The sequence below is a fragment of the Pan troglodytes genome, chromosome 5, assembly GCF_028858775.2.
Source record: "Pan troglodytes isolate AG18354 chromosome 5, NHGRI_mPanTro3-v2.0_pri, whole genome shotgun sequence".
Classification (NCBI taxonomy): Eukaryota; Metazoa; Chordata; class Mammalia; order Primates; family Hominidae; genus Pan; species Pan troglodytes.
The window spans coordinates 69379318-69398970 of NC_072403.2; the positions used below are offsets into that span (position 1 = coordinate 69379318).

The following is a 19653-nucleotide window of genomic DNA, read 5'->3' on the forward strand; positions in this document are numbered from 1 at the left end:
TGGTAAGGGAAAGTTTTGTTTCATTACCTGGTTGCTTACAGTTCCTACTGAAGAGGCAGATTAGAAGGAAAGAATGAACATTTCAGAGTTAGGAGTTGGAGGAATGATCTTTCAGAGTAAAGAGTTTTGGTGAAATGATCACTGCTAATGCCAGAGGTGGCAAATAATTTTTTTGGCTTCCTCCTCCCTCCCCTTTTTTTTTGAGACAGGCTCTCTATTGCCCAGGCTGCAGTGCAGTGGCGTGATCATGGCTCACTACAGCCTCGACCACCTGGGCTTAAGTGATCCTCCTGCCTCAGCTTCCCAAGTAGCTGGGACCACAGGTGTGTACCATCATACCTGCTAATTTATTTTTTATTTTTTATTTTTGTATAGATGGGGTCTCTCCATGTTGCCCAGGCTAGTCTTGAACTCCTGGGCTCAAGTGATTGTCCCGCATCGGCTTCCTAAACCTGGGATTATAGGCTTGAGCCACTGCACCCGGCCCTCTTTCCTTTTTGATGGTTATAATGAGTTCATAGATTAAAAAAATATATATGTCACAGTGCTTTTTTCCTTAAGATGCTCAAATTTTTTTTTTAACCCAATCACCTCACAATGTAGTCAGTGAGATGTACTTTTAATTGTGTGTTCCATTGCATAGTTTTGTTACTGTTATAGAGGCAGAATTCTTCTAAAAGTACTTGCTGATTTTTTTTCATTCTGTGATTTTTTAATTTTGGCCTTAGGACCATATTTTCCTCTGTTACGTGTATAATTACAATCAATTTCAGTATAAGATTTCTTGATATGCAACTTCAAAAAAGCACGTGAAATATGTAAAAGGAGGTCAGCTTGGAAATTAACTGATCGGTTGTGAAGGTTTGGTAGAAAATTTTTCCCTTATCTTAAGGCTGAATGTTGATGAAATGCTTTAAATTAAATTTGATACACACTGGTGACAGGAAAATTGTCAAATAAATGACCTTGATTAGTGGACAGATCAGTCTTGGCTTTAATACAGAAACATTCTTGTGATGATTTAGGGAAATAATTATTGTAAATAAATCTTCAAGAAACTGACATTTAAAAAACTATATTGATAATTCTTCCTTTTTAAAGCAGTATAGTGAACATAATTTAGCTTTTAACTGTTGATTTAGTAGTCTTGGGAAACCAGTGATTGTATTATTACTTATTAGCAACATCCTTAGGTACTGTTTTTGTAGGTAAGGCTTTTGGTCCCTGTATTAACTGGGCCTGGGACAAATACACTAGGAAAAAAATTGCTTTTGAATGATGTGTTTCTCGTCTTTTTATAATACTGTCTTAGGACCTTCTAGTTTATCTTTCTCAAACATCTAGAATATTCGATCCATTCGTCTAATTGTGAGAGGCCAGGAAACTTGAGTTATTAGAAATATGTGAAATAAAAATAAGGGACTACACTCTTAAAAAGGTGTGTATATATGTAAAACACATGGACAAATAAACCGTATTAAAGTAGTTTTTCTCTGAGGGTTTCTATATACTTGATTTTTCTTGAGGAAGGCTCTAGAGTTGGAAAGTTAACTGAAATGAACTTGATGTAAGCGTTTACCCATTCTAAACTGTTCATAAGAGGCCAGAGAAACTTATGGAAGATAACAGGAAGCATTTACTGACTTCTAAACCTACATTATAGAATGGAGCAAGATACATTTTACTGCTGTTTCAAGGCTGAATACATACAATAATAATTTTTTTCTCATTAAGTTATGACCTTTACCTAGGTATGTTTATCAGAATTGTGTTTTCCAAGTTGTAGTAATTCTCTTATGTGTTCCAAATTTATTACAGAGTTGACTTTTTTTTTCTATTAAGGTTCATATCTTTAATCTCTTTAATATACTTGATGAAAGTTCCTTTTATAGAACCATTTTTATACTCTTAAAAGGAGACTGTGATTCTTAGGCATACACCCTGAAAAATGCTACTAATTCCATCTTTTTGAGTGAACAGCTTTTTTTGTAGTTATTTGGTTATTCCATGTTTGGATGCTTCCTTCTCATCTGTGCTTTCTAAACTGTCATCCTAATTCTGACTTCTGCATGGGTTAGTCAACACTACTGTGATGGAGTAGAGGTGTTTTTTGTTTTTTTGTTTTTTTGTTTTTTTGAGATGGAGTCTCGCTCTTAACGCCCAGGCCGGACTGCAGTGGCGCTATCTCGGCTCACTGAAAGCTCTGCCTCCTGGGTTCACGCCATTGTCCTGCCTCAACCTCCCAAGTAGCTGGGACTACAGGTGCCCACCACCGTGCCTGGCTAATTTTTTGTATTTTTAGTAGAGATGGGGTTTCACCACGTTAGCCAGGATGGTCTCGATCTCTTGACCTTGTGATCCGCCCAACTCGGCCTCCCAAAGTGCTGGGATTACAGGCATGAGCCACCGTGCCCGGCGGAGGTGTTTTATTCTATTTCTTTTGATTGCTGAGGATAGCTTCCTGATTTGAGTCTAGTTGAACATGGAGGTTCTCATCTGTTGAGATAGAGCTATGATATTTTTGTATGCACTCATGCATTTGTTCATTTAAGCTATGTTTTAAGACTGAACATTTTATGTTCCAGCTGCTGTTCTAGCACTAGTGATACATCAGAAAACAAAGGAATAACAAATTCCTGCTCTTGTGGAGTTTTAATTCTATTTAGTGGAGCATATAGTAGCATAATAGTCTTTTCCTGGGCTACTACAAATTAGGGCTGTAAATTGTTTAACTCAGTTTCCTGGCCTCTTTTACTGAAAAAAATATGTGATTCTCTAAGAACTCTTTGGGTGGTCCTGTTTGTGTCTGTTTTTTTTCATATATTTGAGTAAATGCAACTGAAATGTTACAGAATGAAGTGCCTAGTTGGGAATTGACTTATTAGAATGTGAAACTCAGTGAATAATAATGAGATCCATATTATAAGATGGTTGAGCTGCTTTTTTTTTTTTAAACCTATTCCTGTTTTACAGTAACGTGATTTTCATTAAATAACATTCCAGGGATCAGCAGTTTACAACAATCGTATGTAAGGTATAATGATTTTCTTTGAGATAAAAGTGATTGGTACTGTACTGTTTGTTTAACAAATATTTATTGCATACCTATCATATGCCAGACTGTTTCCAGTGCTGGAGGATAGAGTGGTGTTTGAGACAAAGTCCTTGCCCTCATGGAGCCGGCAAGTATTAGGTTGGTGCAAAATTGATTGTGGCTTTGGCCATTACTCTCAATGGGAAGAAACACGATTACTTTTGTGTCAGCCTAGTAAATTGTAAGGTGATAGAAAATGTCTAATTGTTTTTTTGGTGGCAGAGGTCATGGTTTATTTGACTTGGGCTAGTTAGGGAAGGCCTCTCTCAAACATTGAGAGTAGCTGCATGCTGAGGTACTTGTAGTGGCCAGCCTTTTGAAAATCCTAGGCGAGTAAAGTACATTCCAAGCAGAGAAATAGCAAATGAAGGGTACTCAAAATGTTTAGTTAATACTTTTATCAGATTAAAGTAATTCATGGTTACTAAATAGTTCTAGTATCTCTGAGGGTTGTGTTTACATGCTTACATTCATATTTACAGTTGTTTTGTTTTGTTTTTGAGACGGAGTCGTCCTCTGTCGCCAGGCTGGAGTGCAGTGGTGCGATCTCGGCTCACTGGAACCTTCGACTACCTGGTTCAGGTGATTCTCCTGCCTCAGCCTCCCAAGTAGCTGGGATTACAGGCACGCACCACCACACCCAGCTAATTTTTGTATTTTTAGTAGAGATGGGGTTTCACCATGTTGGCCAGGATGGTCTTGATCTCCTGATCTCATGATCTGCATGCCACCACGCCCAGCTAATTTTTGTATTTTTAGTAGAGACGGGGTTTTACCATGTTGGCCAGGATGGTCTCAATCTTCTGACCTCGTCGTCTGTCCGCCTCAGCCTCCCAAAGTGCTGGGATTACAGGCGTGAGCCACCGTGCCTGGCCAATATTTACAGTTTTTTACCGAACCAAGTCTGTAATTAGTGGGCTGTATAAATAAATGAACTATGAGACAGTAACTTTCTCATGTGCTATTGCATAAAAAAATCTAAGAAATAAAAATAATATTTAAACAATTAGGAAGCAATCCATAAAGTATTCTCCCCTTCTCCACAGACACAGATACTCATATTAACAGAGTGTATACTTTATGTCACCATAGATTTTCTAAAATTGGTTAGTGTCTGGCCAAGTGCCTCCTTTCTGCCTGTTTTTATACACATAGGGCAGACAGAGCTAATCGAAATGAAAATTTGGAATGTGTATTTTTTTATTTTTCTTAATTTCATAATGTTGCTTGGTAGGTTAAAAAACACTTTAATACATTTTTAGCCTTTATTATAATGTCCTATATTTAGATACTCCTTTAATGAAATTAGAAGATCATGTTTTATGGTTAGGTTTCTACTGCTCTGTTTTCCACAGGTATGGTTTGTGGTTACATGATAGGATATCTACTGTTAAAGCAAACTAAATATGCCTGAGAAGGACTCTACTTCTATATTTGAGTCCTTGTGGATGAGCCGTAACCTAGCTTAACAGCAGACAAGATTAGAAACCTAACTTGGGAGTATGTGCCTGTAACAGTAGCTGAGTATTGGTCAATCCCAGCCGCCATACTTGAACCACTCAGACTTCTGTGTGTTCAAAGTGTGTTCACATAAGGCAAACACCAACCTGTAACCAATCCAGCTGTTTCTGTACCTCACTGCCGATTTCTGTATGTCACTTTCCCTTCCCTTTTTTGTCTATAAATTTGTTCTGACCAAGAGGCACCCTAGGAGTCTCTCTGAATCTGCTGTGATTTTGGGGGCTGCCTGATTCATGAGTTGTTCACTGCTCAGTAAAGCTCCTTCAAATTTATTTCTCCTCAAGTTTTTCCTTTAACACTGTCTTATTCTTTGTTTTGTCTATGCTTGGGATTTTTTTTTTAATGTCAACAATCTTGTATTACCAAATGTGCAGGATTAACACTTTAACATGGCTAACAGCAGAAACAGCACCGCTAACAAGCTCAAGTATGGAGGTGCAGACCCAATAAGTATTGTCTCTTAGAAAAGAATTGAAAAGATACAGATATCTGCTTAAGTATTTTTTGTTTTTAAATAAAATTTTCCAGTGTTGCAGAAAAAATATCCCAAAGTGGTTTCAGTTCATAAAAAAGCAGCATTAGGCAGCCTGTGCTGCCTTATAAACCCCAACTCAGGATAACCATAGGAGAAAACCCCCGAAACATTAAAAAAAAAAAATCACCGTTTCTTCTCGTCCTTCTCCAGCTTCAACTGCTTATTCCACGAAATACCTAATAACAGGATAAGCAAGACCTAGCTCACTTCTGTCAGCCTCTTGTCTGTTTGTTAAGGTTAATCCTTCACATCTACAACAATCAGTAAATTGATTTCTAATTTCTGGCTCAGATTTCTAGAAACTTGCAAAACATCCTTATGTTTTCTTCAAGGATGGGGCTGAGGGTTCCTTGAAAAATCAAGGGGGCAGGGTACCCGCCTGAGACTGGAATGCCTCCCAGACCCTTTCTAAGCAAAAGCATCCCAATACCTTACAACTGAAAGTCTAACCTACCAGGTAAGAAAAAGTAGCAAATGGGCACCAAACTGTGCCTGTACCAAAAAGGTGAATATCTCCTCCTCTTAACTATAAAGGTAAGGGAGTTGACAGGAGCCAAGTATTTCACCTTATCTGTCTTTAGAGTTTGCATAGTTTGGGCTAAAGCCATATTGCAGAGAAAAACATTCAGTCAAAGGATAGGGGTGGCTTTTGCTGTATCTGGTAAAGCTGCCATTCCTGGGCAGCCGAATTCGTTGCTCTTTTATAGAAGCTCTTTGGCCTTATACAAAGTACTTAAGAATTAATAGGGAAATTTTAAATTTGACTTAATAACTGACAAACTTAAAGATATACAAAAAGGCAGTGTATAAATCCACAAAGTATTCAAGCTTTTTTAGTAACCATGTTTCTTTTAAAAATCTGAAATTAGTGCTAGTGAGTTCTTATTGAGACAATATGAAGCCCTTTGCACTGTAAATATTTTATATTTTTGGAGAGACATTTGATATCTAAGAGTAAAATGAATATATATGTGTGTGTATGTATGTGTGTGTGTATATATACACATATGTGTATGTGTGCATATATACACGTGTGTGTATATATATACACATGTGTGTGTGTATATATATATACACACATATGTGTATGTGTGTGTGTGTATATATATATACACACATATATATGGTGTATATATATACCATCTTCAACTCAGTGAACCTGTGTTTTAAAATGTATCGTAAAGAAGGAATAGAAGAGGGGAAGAAAAGCAGCATTTATATAGCATTGTTAATTTTTTTCAAATTAAGAACATGATACTATCTACAAGGATAAATTCATTCCCAAATAATTAATTGTATGTAACATACAACTCGGTGTAGTGTATCATACCTCAGCCTCTTTTTGGAGTGAATCTGTTACTCATTCATGAAGGAAAGAACTCTTACCAACGGGTAGTCAAGTAGAGACTGGTGGTCTCCTGCGATGTTAGAGGGGTAAGCTGTAGGGGCTCTGTTAAGAGGAGGTGTTCACATATTTTCTTACTATACTTAACACAGCCCCTATAAAGTAGATATCTATTCTTTATTGTTGTGATACTGCACAGATATGTTCTTTTCCCCCTCAAGTCTGGTACTTACTGCCAACTTTGTAATAGAGGAAATAACCGATGTAGAAGTATAATAGTTGAGCTAAGTTTGACCTTTGTGCTGCCTGCATAATTAATGCATTCCAAATATGAAGAGTCCCTCCTGTTACTGATTTGTAATTCTCCCCCTTTGTATGGTATTAAAGTGATTTAAACAAATCTCTATTGTTGAGCAGTGCAATAAATTTAACTCTGAATGGTTTTTATTCTCTTTATCTCATTTGCCCCCTTTCCAAAAAGATAGGTTTAAATTACATAGTCTGGAGTTAAAATAGTATCAAGGTCAGGAGGACTTCACTTAAGCAAGTTTAATTAGGGCAATTTGGGGTTGGGATGGGAGGAATTTGAATGTGATGTAAAATCAGGCTCGAAGAGATTTCTGAGTATGATCATGGATTTTATGCCAAAATTTCAGAACCATTTGGGGTTAAATTTATTCCATTTCTCAACAGTAGGGATTGGTTTAAATCACTTTAATACCACACAAAAAGGAAAATTACAAGGCAGGACTAGTAGGGAGTTTTTCACATTTGTTATGTGATGATTATGCTGGCAGCACAAAGGTCAAACTCAGCTTAACTACTTCTAGATCAGTTATTTCCTCTGTTATAAAGTTGGCATTAAGTTTCAGACTTGGGGGTAAAAATGAGAATGGCACCTAGTACCTAGTTCTGGAATATAGGTGGGAACTAAAAACATACTGGAGGTGCTTCTGTTGTTGGGGCTCTTGAATGTTCAGCATGAGAGCTCTGGAAACTCTGAAAGCAATGTAGAGCTTGATTTAATGTAGAAATGGATTTTTGAGTTGAAGGAAGTGTGTTGTCAGGAGGAGCAGGAGTTCAAAAAAAGATGCATGCTTGGAAATCTTACCTTTGAGAAACATCTCAAATGCAGTCTTAGTTATTCTAATTGTAGATTGTTGACCAAGAGGTTGTTCAATGATAGAACCTCAAGTCATCACTTACCTTCCAAGTTATTTTCCAGCACATATAAACATGGTCAGATCTCTGTTGATTTTTCCCTCTTCTGTCCCCTTCCTTCTCTCCACTTTCCTCCATTAAACTTAAAAGCGACTACAATTATTGTCATTCTTCATTTACTTACTTCTTAACTCCTTCTCATCTGATTCTCTGCTTTGTGTGTCAAACTAGTGGATTTCTCTCCTTTATTCGTTCTTTGTGTAGCAGTTAACCTTCCTGATTACCACGACTTTGAAATTTTTGTGATGTTGCTTTACCTTGATGCATCTTTTGTCTGATCTTTTTCCTTCATGTCTTCAATATATCAAAAGAGTGAAGTCAGTATGTTACTTCCAAATTTGTTCTTTCCAACTTCTCTGTTTGGTCAATAGAAACATTTTCTCTCACTCATCAAGGTTTAAGTTCTCCCAATCTGTCTTTTCTCATAATTCTTTTATTCAGCAAATATTTTCTGGAATACCTACTGTACACAAGGTTGTTATTCTAGGTTCTGGGGATTCAGCCACAAATAGGAGACAAAGGTCCTTACCTGTGCAGCTTACACTCTAGTGGAGAAGACTGTCAGATACTTAATGTCTTAAAGAGAAACATTTTAAAGGATAAAGTATGCTAAGGATCCATAGGCAGTAATGGGAATATGTGCTGTTTTGCATAAGGTGGTTAGGGAAGGTTTCTCTGAGAAGGTGACATCTAAGTAAAACCTGAAGGAAGGGAAAGAATGAGTTATGGGTATTTGGGAGAAGAGCCTTCATGCAGCGGGAATAGCAAGTGCAAAAACCTGGAGATGGGCTTATGCTTCCCTATGTTCAGGAAAAGCCAGTGTGACTGGAGGAGAGTGAATCAGCAGGGGGAGGAGATGGAGTCAAAGAAATTGGCAGGAGAAGATCTTGTTATAGGACCCTGTGGGCCCTGGCTAGGATTTTGGGCTTTATGTCTAAATGTGTTGGGAAGGTTTTAGAGGATTTTGAACAGAAGAATATTAACGTGATCTGACTTAATATTTTAGAAGGATCACAGTGATAACTGTGGAGAATAAACTGTCAGGGGAGAGGGGATGGCAGTAGAGAAACCTGGGACACTAGGAGGCTGTTACAGTCTTAGATGAGAGATGTGATTTGGGAGTAGCATGTTAGCTGGTCAGATGTGTGATACATTTTGAAGATAAAGCTAGCAGGATATGCTGATAGCTTGGATGTGTCAGATATGGGGAGAGGAGCTAAGGACAGTTCTAGAGTTTTAGAATTGAACTAGGTGATTGGAGGTTCCATTTACTCTGAATACCTTGGGAGGAACAGTTTTTTGAGGGGGAGGGAGGATTGGTAGAATCAGTGTTCATTTTTGGTATGTTAACTTTGAGGTACTTATTAGACAACTTAATGAAGATGTCAGATTACACTCTTCTGAAGGTCTCATGAGCTTCGAGCTGGAGAAGATACCTATGGGAATCGTTAGAGTATAGATGGGCCTGGATAAGATCACCTTAGGGATAAGTGAGTGTGAAGGGATGAGTGAGTATGAGTGTAGATAAAGAAGAAAGATGGGGGGACTGAACTGTTGTATCCTTCAGTATGTAGATGTCTGCAGGAAGAGAAGGCTTTATCAAAGGCTGTTGACAAGTGGCTAGGGAAATGGGAGGATGTGATATCCCAGAAGTGAAGTGAAAAAAAAGGAGATTCAGAAAGTGGAGAGGAATCAGCTGTGTCAGATGCTGCTAGGAAATGGAATAATTTAAAACCTGATAATTGACCTTTGGATTTGGCTTGCAAAATCCTGTTGATTCTGCTTTGTAATACAGCTCTAAAATTCATTACATGACTTCACTCCCTGTCAACAAACACTATTCATCAGGCTTTCCTTCTGGTCTGTTTTTCTATTTTGGATGGTTCTTTTTTTCTCCTGTTTACATTGTAGAATACATGCTCATTATAGAAAACTTGGAAAAGTCAGAGAAAGTATAATGAAGGTTAAAAAACAACAGCAATGGCAAAATTCCTTACAACTAAATCACTGATTGAACAGTCTGTTGTGTTTTTCCTATTAATGTTTCTTATGCATCTTTGTAATGCATATACTATATATATATGCTTTTCTACAGAATTAATGAAAAGTAGTCTTAAAATTTATGTATTTAAAGGAACATAGTAGACCTATAATCTAATGTCAAAACTTTTTTGAGGCTGGGTGCAGTGGTTCACACCTGTAATCCCAGCACTTTGGGAGGCCAAGGCAGACGGATCACCTGAGGTCAGGAGTTCGAGACCAGCCTGGCCAACATGGCTAAACCCCGTCTCTACTAAAAATACAAAAATTAGCTGGGCATGATGGCACACACCTGTATTCCCAGCTACTTGGGAGGCTGAGGCAGGAGAATCACTTGAACCTGGGAGGTGGAGGTTGCAGTGAGCCAAGATCGCACCACTGCACTCCAGCTTGGGCAAGAATGAGACTCCGTCTCAAAAAAAAAGAAAAAAAAAAAAAACAAAAAACAACAAAAAACAATAGCAACAAAAACCTGAGGATGTATGTGAATGTGTGGCAACCAATATTCCATCATGGTGGAACAGCCTAACTGGAGTTCCTACCTGTCTTTACACAAATTATATCTTAAATTAATCCTGATTAATTTTTCTAAAGCATATTCTCCTCCAAACTTTTAGCGCATAGCATAATGGTTAAAAGCGTGGGCTCTATTTTTACTTTTATAATACATGCTTATAGCAGGAAATTTGGAAAATAGGAAAAAGGTATATTCTTATCTGTTTGTGGATAAGAATTACTGCATATGATTACTGGTATAATTTTCATCTGTTTTCTGCCAATCTTTTTTTTTTCTATCTAAATGTACATATGCATGCATTTTATTTGTGTGTTTGTTTCTAACAAGGATCACACTGTTTTCTGGTCAGGATTTTCTTCATAATCTATTCTTTCCTCTCTTTAAATTTATTTTGATCAAAGCATATGAGCAGTTTCATGATTCTGTTTGTTGTCAAATTGCTCTTCAAAAAGATTGTGTCATTTAAAGGTAAACTTATGAAGAATTTTGTTCTCTTTAAATTTTAGGATAGACCACTATCTTGTTGAGCTCTTTTAAATGAAGTTCTACTTGGACACAAAGATGAGGACTAGATAACTCCTTGAGGTTCCTTCTAACCCCTAGGATGAAGATAATAACTAACATTTGTATAGTGCTCTAAAGTTTACAGAGTGAGTTCTCATACATCATCTCACTTGATCCTCACAACAGCCCTGTGAGGTAGGTAGGACAGGTATTGTTATTCTCATTTTAGAGATAAAGAAACTGATAGAGAGGTTAAGTGACTTGATAAAGGTGTTTTTTTTTTTTTTAAACGTTCTAGTAAGGATTTGAATCCAGACTTGCTGATCTAAATAATCACATTCTTTTTGGCAAGATTTCGTACAACTGCACATTTAGAATTACTGATACATGTTGGCTAAGTGGCATTTGTTCTACACAGAAATAAACCTAATGACAATATGAGTACGGTGTTACTATTTCTTTGACTGTTCCTGAGTCTTTTTACATTCTTTCTCCACCCCACAAATTAAATACATGACTCTGTCTCTCTTTTGACTAGGAGAAGGTAATGTAATTATATAGCTATATTAAACATCTACTATTTTCTCCAGCATTTGGGGGAAGGGGAAGTTACATTATGTTTTTCATTTTTTTCCTCTCTCTGTTTTTTTCCGTTTCTTCCTTTTTTTTTTTTCTTTTGGTACCAGTCAAAAGCACATCTGCATTGCTTGCTTTCATACATGTAGCATAAAGTCTGTAGTAGAGTATTGGGATCCCAGTTAGAAGTAGAATTTTTGATTCTAGCATGAACCTAGAATCTTTCAGGGTATGGAACTCCTGTACTACCTTAACCAAAATTGTGATACTTGAGTACTCCAGGTATAGTCACCTATGTCTTTCACAAGGGGTCAGCAAGTAATAAATGGAAGTGATATTTGAGGCTAAATCAGGAAAGAGTATAATATAGCTAATACTCTCTTTGACTAATTACTTTACAAGGTGGAAGTTTATAAAACTGACTTGATTTGGGAGTTTGGTAGTGGCAATTTCACATGTTAGAAAATTTCACATTCCAGATTTTCAGGTGTATGTAGTGTTACGTTAAGACTATCTCACAGTATTCTGTACTGCCTTTAATTGCCTAACATTCCCAATATTTTTAAAAGTTAATTTTTTTGTCGTTTTTTTCTAGTTGTTGGTCTTGACGATATTATGGATGAAGGAGTTGTTAAAGAAAGTGGCAATGATACCATTGATGAAGAAGAACTGATTTTACCTAACAGGAACTTAAGGGACAAGGTAGAAGAAAATTCAGTGAGATCTCCAAGAAAATCACCTCGTTTAATGGCACAAGGTAATCCTTTGAGAGAGGTCTAGCTAGAAAATTAGAGGTATAGGGACAGATGTGTTAGGTTATAAACCTGCTGAGCAGAAATCATATTTTCTTGATGTTTTGCTAATCCATTCGTTTTGATGGCAATCAGTTTTGAGATCATATCAATTTGTTGTATAAGTTTTCAGTACCCACCACCCCACACTACCCATTTCTCCTTCCCCAGGGGAAACCACTAGTAACTCTGAGCTGGTTTAATTTTTTTTTTTTTTTTTTTTTTGGTATTTACCTTTATATCTCTTGGTAACATGCATATGTTGCTGTTTTTTGATTATTCTGATTTATTATTCATCCATCTATTGACTTCCCACTGTGGATGGTTTTCTTCCTGCTACTTGTCCCCATCACGAAAAAGAACATCTTTTTCATTTTTCCAATATATAATTTTGTTAGATCAATGGTAATTATGTTAGTATGAGTAATATGCTATTAGAGATGATACATTTAATAAACTACAGTTACTTTTCTTGTATGACTTCTTGTGTTTCTGATTTAAGTGTTTTAGTTTCTCAGTTGTTTAGTGTGTACATACCAGCAGTTATACTAAAACTGCTCTACCAGTTGTCTAAATCTACCCTAAAGATATTTGTGTATTTCAGGTATTCTGTCATATCCGTTTTATTGAAAACACCTCTTGGAGCCTTCTGATTCCCTCTTATGTAGACAGACTCCTGTTAGTCCTATGAGCCTGATGCAAAGCTGTTCAGGGATCTCTCTTTACCATTTTTCTGGAAGTCTGTGCTTTGGGCTTTTGTTGTAGTTCCTATTTCCTCTTTCTGGATTCAATTTTTTTATTTTGGTGATGCACCTCTTCCAGTAGTTTTGTGAGAAAAAGGAGCTGTGAGATACACTTTTTAAACCTTGTATGTTTACCTTGTATTTAGTCTATTCTCATACTGGAATCATGGTCTGGTTGGACGTAAAATTCAAGGTTGGAAATCATTTTCCTTCAGAAATTCTGAAGGTGTTGCTCCATTTTTTTCTAACTTCAGGGTTGTTGAGAAGTTTATTTTGATGTGTGTGTGTGTAGGAGTGTATGTTATCTGATTTCTTCTGGAAGTTTGTGGAATCTTGCTCTTCAGCTTTGGTGTTTTGATATTTCATGATGATATGTATTGGTTTTGGTGTATTTTGTGTATGGAGCTCAAGACACTCAGTAGATCCTCTTAGTCTGAAAAATGTTATTGTTCAATTCCGGGAAAATTTTTCAAATTATTTCATTGTTAATTCCTCTCTTTATTTTGTTAGCTCTTGATTTCTGGAACCTTTATTATTTGTTACATAACAGGGACTGGTCCCTCTGTTTTCTTTATTTTGCCTACTTCCCACCTCTTTGTAATTTTTCTTTAACGTGCTTAAATTTTCTCATATTTATCCTCCAACTTTTCAGTCAAGTTTTGAACTTCTGATTCTTAAATGTTCTTTTTGTTGTTGTTTTGAGAATGGTCCTTTCTGTAGTGTTCTATTCATGTTTCATGGATGTAGTATCTTCTTTTGTCTTTATTAAGATACTAATGGCGTTTTAAACAGTTTTTGTCTCCTTTCATAGTTTCTGACTTCTCAATGTTGCATTATTGTAAAAAAAATTTTAAAAAAGGTTTTGGCCTCCATCTTTCCTAGATGCTCTCCTGAAATGTCTGACCCTTGATTATTGCTCATGTTTAAGGGTAGGGAACTAAAATTATGAAACTTCCAAGTGTGGGGATTGGGTTTTACCAGCTGTGAGCGTCAGCGTATAGCAATCTGGCTGTACTGTTGTCTGGCAGAAACCTTCCTATCAGAATTTAGGTTATTTTCCATAACTTATTAGATTGCTAGCATATTATGGAAGCCTGTAAGGGAAACTGACTGGGGTTTCTCAGATTTCAGTATATACAAATTCACTTAATCTTACAAATTTCAATGTACTTTACAGCCAGTCTCAACTGTGCCTCATGTTCTTTAGCCTAGAAACCTTGCTTTACTATCTCCAGAGAATAAGCTACGAGTTTTGGCTCAGGACCAGGGAAGGGCAGTTGCCCAATAAATGGAGTCGGGGAAAGAGGGATCTAGAAATCTAACTGCTGCTTTTAAAGAGCTTTCAGCCCTTCTAAGTGTTAAGCATCTGTCTTCATTCACACTTTAGAATCATCTGGGACCACCAAGTCTTAAGACTTTTGAGGTGTTAATGGTGTTAGTTTTTGCCAACACTGCCAGCCTAGTGTTTTATTAATTACTTTTGGGTCTCTTATGTCAATTACTTGGTAATCATCTCTTGTTTGGTTTCCAAAATTTGCTGCTGGTTTTTCCTCTCTCGTTCTTCCTTGCCTTTTGGACTTTTCAAAAAATGTCCCGCTGTTATAGCTTCAGTAGGGTTTTGAGAAGTGAATAAATTTAGATGCATGTATTTATTTCATCATCTTTTCTTGATCTATGTTTTTAATACATTTTCAAAATCAGTTATTTGGTATATACTTGTGGCTTTGAGAAATGAAAAGAATAGAATAAACATTGTAGGAAAATAAAACTTTTTTGCCTATAGAATCAGGCTTCAAACTAAGGCAGGTAATATTTAGAGGAGAAAAAGTGACTTTAGCCTTTGCTTAATAAATTGCTTCCTATTGGAAAACCATTTTTTATCTGAAAATCCTTCACAGCTGAATATACTATTCTTTTGTCATTTTTAGCAACCGCTTGGGTGTTAAAAGATCTTTATTTATTAATGTGTAATAAGTGTTAAAATCCTTCATTTGTTTCATTTCAAGGATGAATAAAGTAGAGCTGTAAATTACTATAATCTGTCTTTAAAGCTTTAAAGATCACCTAAATATTGAAACAAAGCTTTATTAAAATTTTAGTTATTTAAAAAAATTTTATAACTGAATATGTGATAAATAGTTCATAACCCACCAAGTAATTTTTAAAAGTTATTAAGTACTTAACCTAATACTCAGATACTTTGTTGAGTCCTACGGGAATTAGAAAGGGTCTCTAAGATAAGGATGACTATATAATTTTATTGTTCAAATTGGGCATACTTTTGAAAATGAAAGTGTGCTATTAATACTAGATCAGAACTAGGAGCAACATCTGGACATTTACCTTTTTAAAGATTCTCACAGTTCAGTGATAAGTGACAAATTCAGTTTGTGGGTTGTTTTTGTACTTACTGAATTATTTAGCTCTCTTTCTTTTTAGCTCTTTTCATTTTGTGTTTCTCCTTTCTCCTGATACAAGGGGGGGGATGTATCAGAATAGGGAAATGAAACTCTTTTCATTTAATGGACTATTAGGAGCATTGTGTGGGAAGCTTTTAAATTATTTTCATACTTTCCTTATGATACATTTGCTTGGTTTAAGTCTTTTAAATTGTGTTTCTTTTTTGATGAGCTGTATGTGGTACTCTGTGTTGATATCATTTCTTAGGAATAGCTTTAATGCTAAAATGGTGACCCAAGGGAAGCACATTGATAAAGGAATTAGAGTCCGTTTGAGGCTGTATTTTGAAACTCGCACAGATCCTGGTTTGTGATAGGAGGTTTTTAGTTCAGGTTTCTTTAGCACTGGAATATATTTGGTTTTATAGATTTAGAAATATTTAATGTTTAAAAATCCATGATGGTCTTGCTTTAATATGGGCATTAATGGTAAAGGAAGCTCATTTTACTTACGTCACTCCTAGGTTACTTTTTATGGAAAAGAGATTTGATGAAAACATTTCTTTTAATAAGGTATAATATTAGTCTGAATTTTTTAGAGGCTTTTCCCCCTGCTAGAATTCAGAGAACTTTGATAAATATAAAATTTGACACATGTTAAATTATATATATGTGTATATATATCATGTCACCATTATGAGTACTGTTCAATACATTTTTGTTGAGAAAATTATAGCTCAGAATAAAGAAGTGATATATTCTAAATTGTATTGAAATAAAAGCACATGACAAAATAGCTAAGTATTTTTATTTATTTTTTTCCCCTGTGATAGAACAAGTAAGAAGTTTGCGACAGAGCACTATTGCCAAGCGTTCAAATGCAGCACCATTAAGTAACACAAAAAAAGCATCTGGGAAGACTGTATCTACTGCTAAAGCAGGAGTGAAACAACCAGAAAGGAGTCAGGTTAAAGAAGAAGTATGTATGTCACTGAAACCTGAGTACCATAAGGAGAATAGAAGGTGCAGCCGAAATAGCGGACAAATTGAAGTGGTACCTGAAGTATCAGTGTCTTCAAGTCATTCTTCAGTGTCATCTTGTCTTGAAATGAAGGATGAAGATGGATTAGATTCTAAGCATAAGTGTAATAATCCGGGAGAAATAGATGTGCCATCTCATGAATTAAATTGTTCACTTCTTTCAGAGACTTGTGTTACTATTGGAGAAAAGAAAAATGAAGCTTTGATGGAATGTAAAGCCAAGCCTGTTGGTAGTCCATTGTTTAAGTTTTCAGATAAAGAAGAACATGAACAAAATGATTCCATTTCAGGTAAAACGGGTGAGACTGTTGTTGAAGAAATGATAGCAACAAGAAAAGTTGAACAGGAATCAAAGGAGACAGTAAAATTATCCCATGAAGATGACCATATTCTTGAGGACGCTGGATCTTCTGATATTTCTAGTGATGCTGCTTGTACAAATCCAAATAAGACAGAAAACAGCCTTGTAGGTTTGCCTAGTTGTGTAGATGAAGTGACTGAATGTAATTTGGAATTGAAGGATACCATGGATATTGCTGATAAAACTGAGAACACCCTTGAAAGAAATAAAATTGAACCATTGGGTTATTGTGAAGATGCGGAGTCTAATAGGCAGTTGGAGAGCACTGAGTTTAATAAATCAAACTTAGAGGTGGTTGATACTAGTACTTTTGGACCGGAAAGTAATATTTTGGAAAATGCTATTTGTGATGTGCCTGACCAAAATTCAAAACAGTTGAATGCTATAGAAAGTACTAAAATAGAGTCCCATGAAACAGCAAACCTTCAGGATGACAGAAACAGCCAGTCAAGTAGCGTTTCTTACTTAGAGTCAAAAAGTGTAAAATCCAAACATACAAAACCTGTAATTCATTCTAAGCAAAACATGACCACAGATACTCCGAAGAAAATTGTTGCAGCAAAGTATGAAATAATACATAGCAAAACTAAAGTTAATGTCAAAAGTGTGAAACGAAATACTGATGAACCAGAATCTCAGCAAAATTTTCATAGGCCAGTCAAAGTCAGAAAAAAACAAATTGATAAGGAGCCAAAGATTCAGAGTTGCAATTCTGGGGTTAAATCTGTGAAAAACCAAGCTCATTCTGTACTGAAAAAAACATTACAGGATCAAACTTTAGTACAAATTTTCAAGCCCTTAACTCATTCTTTGAGTGATAAGTCACACGCTCATCCTGGTTGCTTGAAAGAACCTCATCATCCTGCACAAACTGGACATGTATCACATTCTAGCCAGAAACAGTGTCATAAGCCTCAGCAACAGGCCCCAGCAATGAAAACCAATAGTCACGTGAAGGAAGAGCTTGAACACCCAGGCGTTGAGCATTTTAAGGAAGAGGATAAACTGAAACTGAAAAAACCTGAGAAGAACCTACAACCCCGCCAAAGAAGAAGCAGCAAAAGTTTTTCTTTAGATGAGCCACCATTGTTCATTCCAGATAACATAGCTACCATAAGAAGAGAAGGCTCTGATCATAGCTCCTCATTTGAAAGCAAATATATGTGGACTCCCAGCAAGCAGTGTGGGTTTTGCAAAAAACCACATGGCAACAGGTGTGTGTGTATGTGTGTATGAGTGATGTGTACATTGAAAATAAATTGCTTTTTTGGGGGTGGGATTAATGTGAGAATTGTTTTAAAGACATTATTTGATACACAGAGACCTGTGCAAAAACAAAAAGCTTCATCAGTCTTGGATAAATGATAGAAAGATGGATCTACTGAATTTACAAATATATCATCCTAGAACATTTAAAAAAGCATAGTCTGGCCAACAGCTGACATACATGGAAATATTTTGTCATTGTCACAGGTTAGACAGTGTAATTTAGCCACTGCATCTGCAAAAAAGCCAAACACTTCCTGGTAATTGGAAAATTGTTACACTGCTTTGGGTCTGTAAGTTATATATTAATTCATTTGGTGTGAGAAGAACTAGTAATAAAGTATGAAGGTCATAATGGAAATTCTATTTTTCTTTTGAAGTTTTTTTTTTCTTAAAATGAAACATATTAAAGAACACCATTTCATAACTATCAAACTTTATCTTGCAGTGAAATTTGACAGCTAAACAGTTGTTAGATTACCCAGGTCAACATGAAATAGAGTGAAAACGTATTTCTTTTTTTGAATGTTTTAAATAATTTTTTGTGAATTCTAGTCTTTTTAAAATTTTAGAGATGATTTTAGCACTGACTTTCATCATTCTTTCTAGTATTCAGTGATTTGTAGTTTTATGACACTGCACCCCTCAATCCCCAATGTGTTTTTTGTTAGCTTTTTAAGAAAAGGAAAGCAAGAGATGAAGTGGAGTTTGCAGCTACCAGATTATTCTGTTCAAGTGTTCATATTGCTGTTGGAACTTCTTTCAATGCTGATATGATAAAAGAACATTATAATTTGTATATTATATTCTTCTTATCCTTATTCATGAAAGTGTGCTAGAGTGATTTTTCCCAGCACTATCTTAGTACATAAAAATGAAGCTCTTTAGGGAGGGACAATTTAGTAAAGTGTGTTGTAACATATTATTTTGGTGGTGTTAGGGTGATTGGGGAGTTCGGAAAGGAGATGTTGGGGCTATTGTGTAAAATAAGTTTTATGTCAAAGTATTTCTTCATTTGTGATCCAGCCCATGGCCTATTTTTAGCGTCAAGGGTTAGTTTATAACAATATATTCCAGTTTTTAAAAGTTGTCACTTGTTTGAATACAGTGCTACATTCACTGTCACTTACATGCTCTTAATTATATGGTTTTTTATTTAAAACACCTTACTCAGCCAGGCGCAGTCGCATGCCTGTAATCCCAGCACTTTGGGAGGCTGAGGTGGGCGGTAGGCAGATCACTTGAGGTCAGGAGTTCGAGACCAGCCTGGCCAACATGGTGAAACCCCGTCTCTACTAAAAATACAAAAGTTAGCTGGGTGTGCTGGTGCATGCATATAATCCCAGCTATGTGGGAGACTGAGGCATGAGAATCACTTGAACCTGAGAAATGGAGGTTGCAGTGAGCCGACATCGAGCCACTGCACTCTAGCTGGTGACGAAGTGAGACTCTGTCTCCATAAATAAATGAACACATTACTCAAATATTCTGAAGTGGGCCTGCTGTTTTCAGGCAAAAGAGAATTAAGAGTTAGGTGGTGCTTTTAAGTGCTCCTTTAAACCAGCCTTTTTCTCTCTGCCAGAATCTTTAAAAAATTATGTGGACAGAGAGATGGAATAGGTGCCTTAAGTAAATGAATTTCTAACACGAAACTTTGGCATAGAGTTGGAAGCCATGTTAGTAAGTTATAATGTAACTT

At 36.2% G+C, this 19653-nt stretch overlaps 1 protein-coding gene across 7 annotated transcripts in view; it reads left to right on the forward strand.

The window, feature by feature from the left end:
• The window catches only part of PHF3 (PHD finger protein 3), a 79150-nt gene that overhangs the window by 32436 nt on the left and 27061 nt on the right, over positions 1 to 19653 (forward strand). For 4 of the 7 annotated variants that reach the window (XM_003317887.7, XM_009440132.5, XM_063813132.1 and 1 more), the window contains 2 exons: positions 11949 to 12110; positions 16120 to 17902. In XM_003317887.7, coding sequence (XP_003317935.1) covers positions 11949 to 12110; positions 16120 to 17902 — 1945 coding nt within the window. Of the gene's footprint in view, positions 1 to 10779; positions 10973 to 11948; positions 12111 to 16119; positions 17903 to 19653 lie in introns of all 7 variants that reach the window. The other 3 variants (XM_063813134.1, XM_063813135.1, XM_063813136.1) reach the window with 1 other exon arrangement.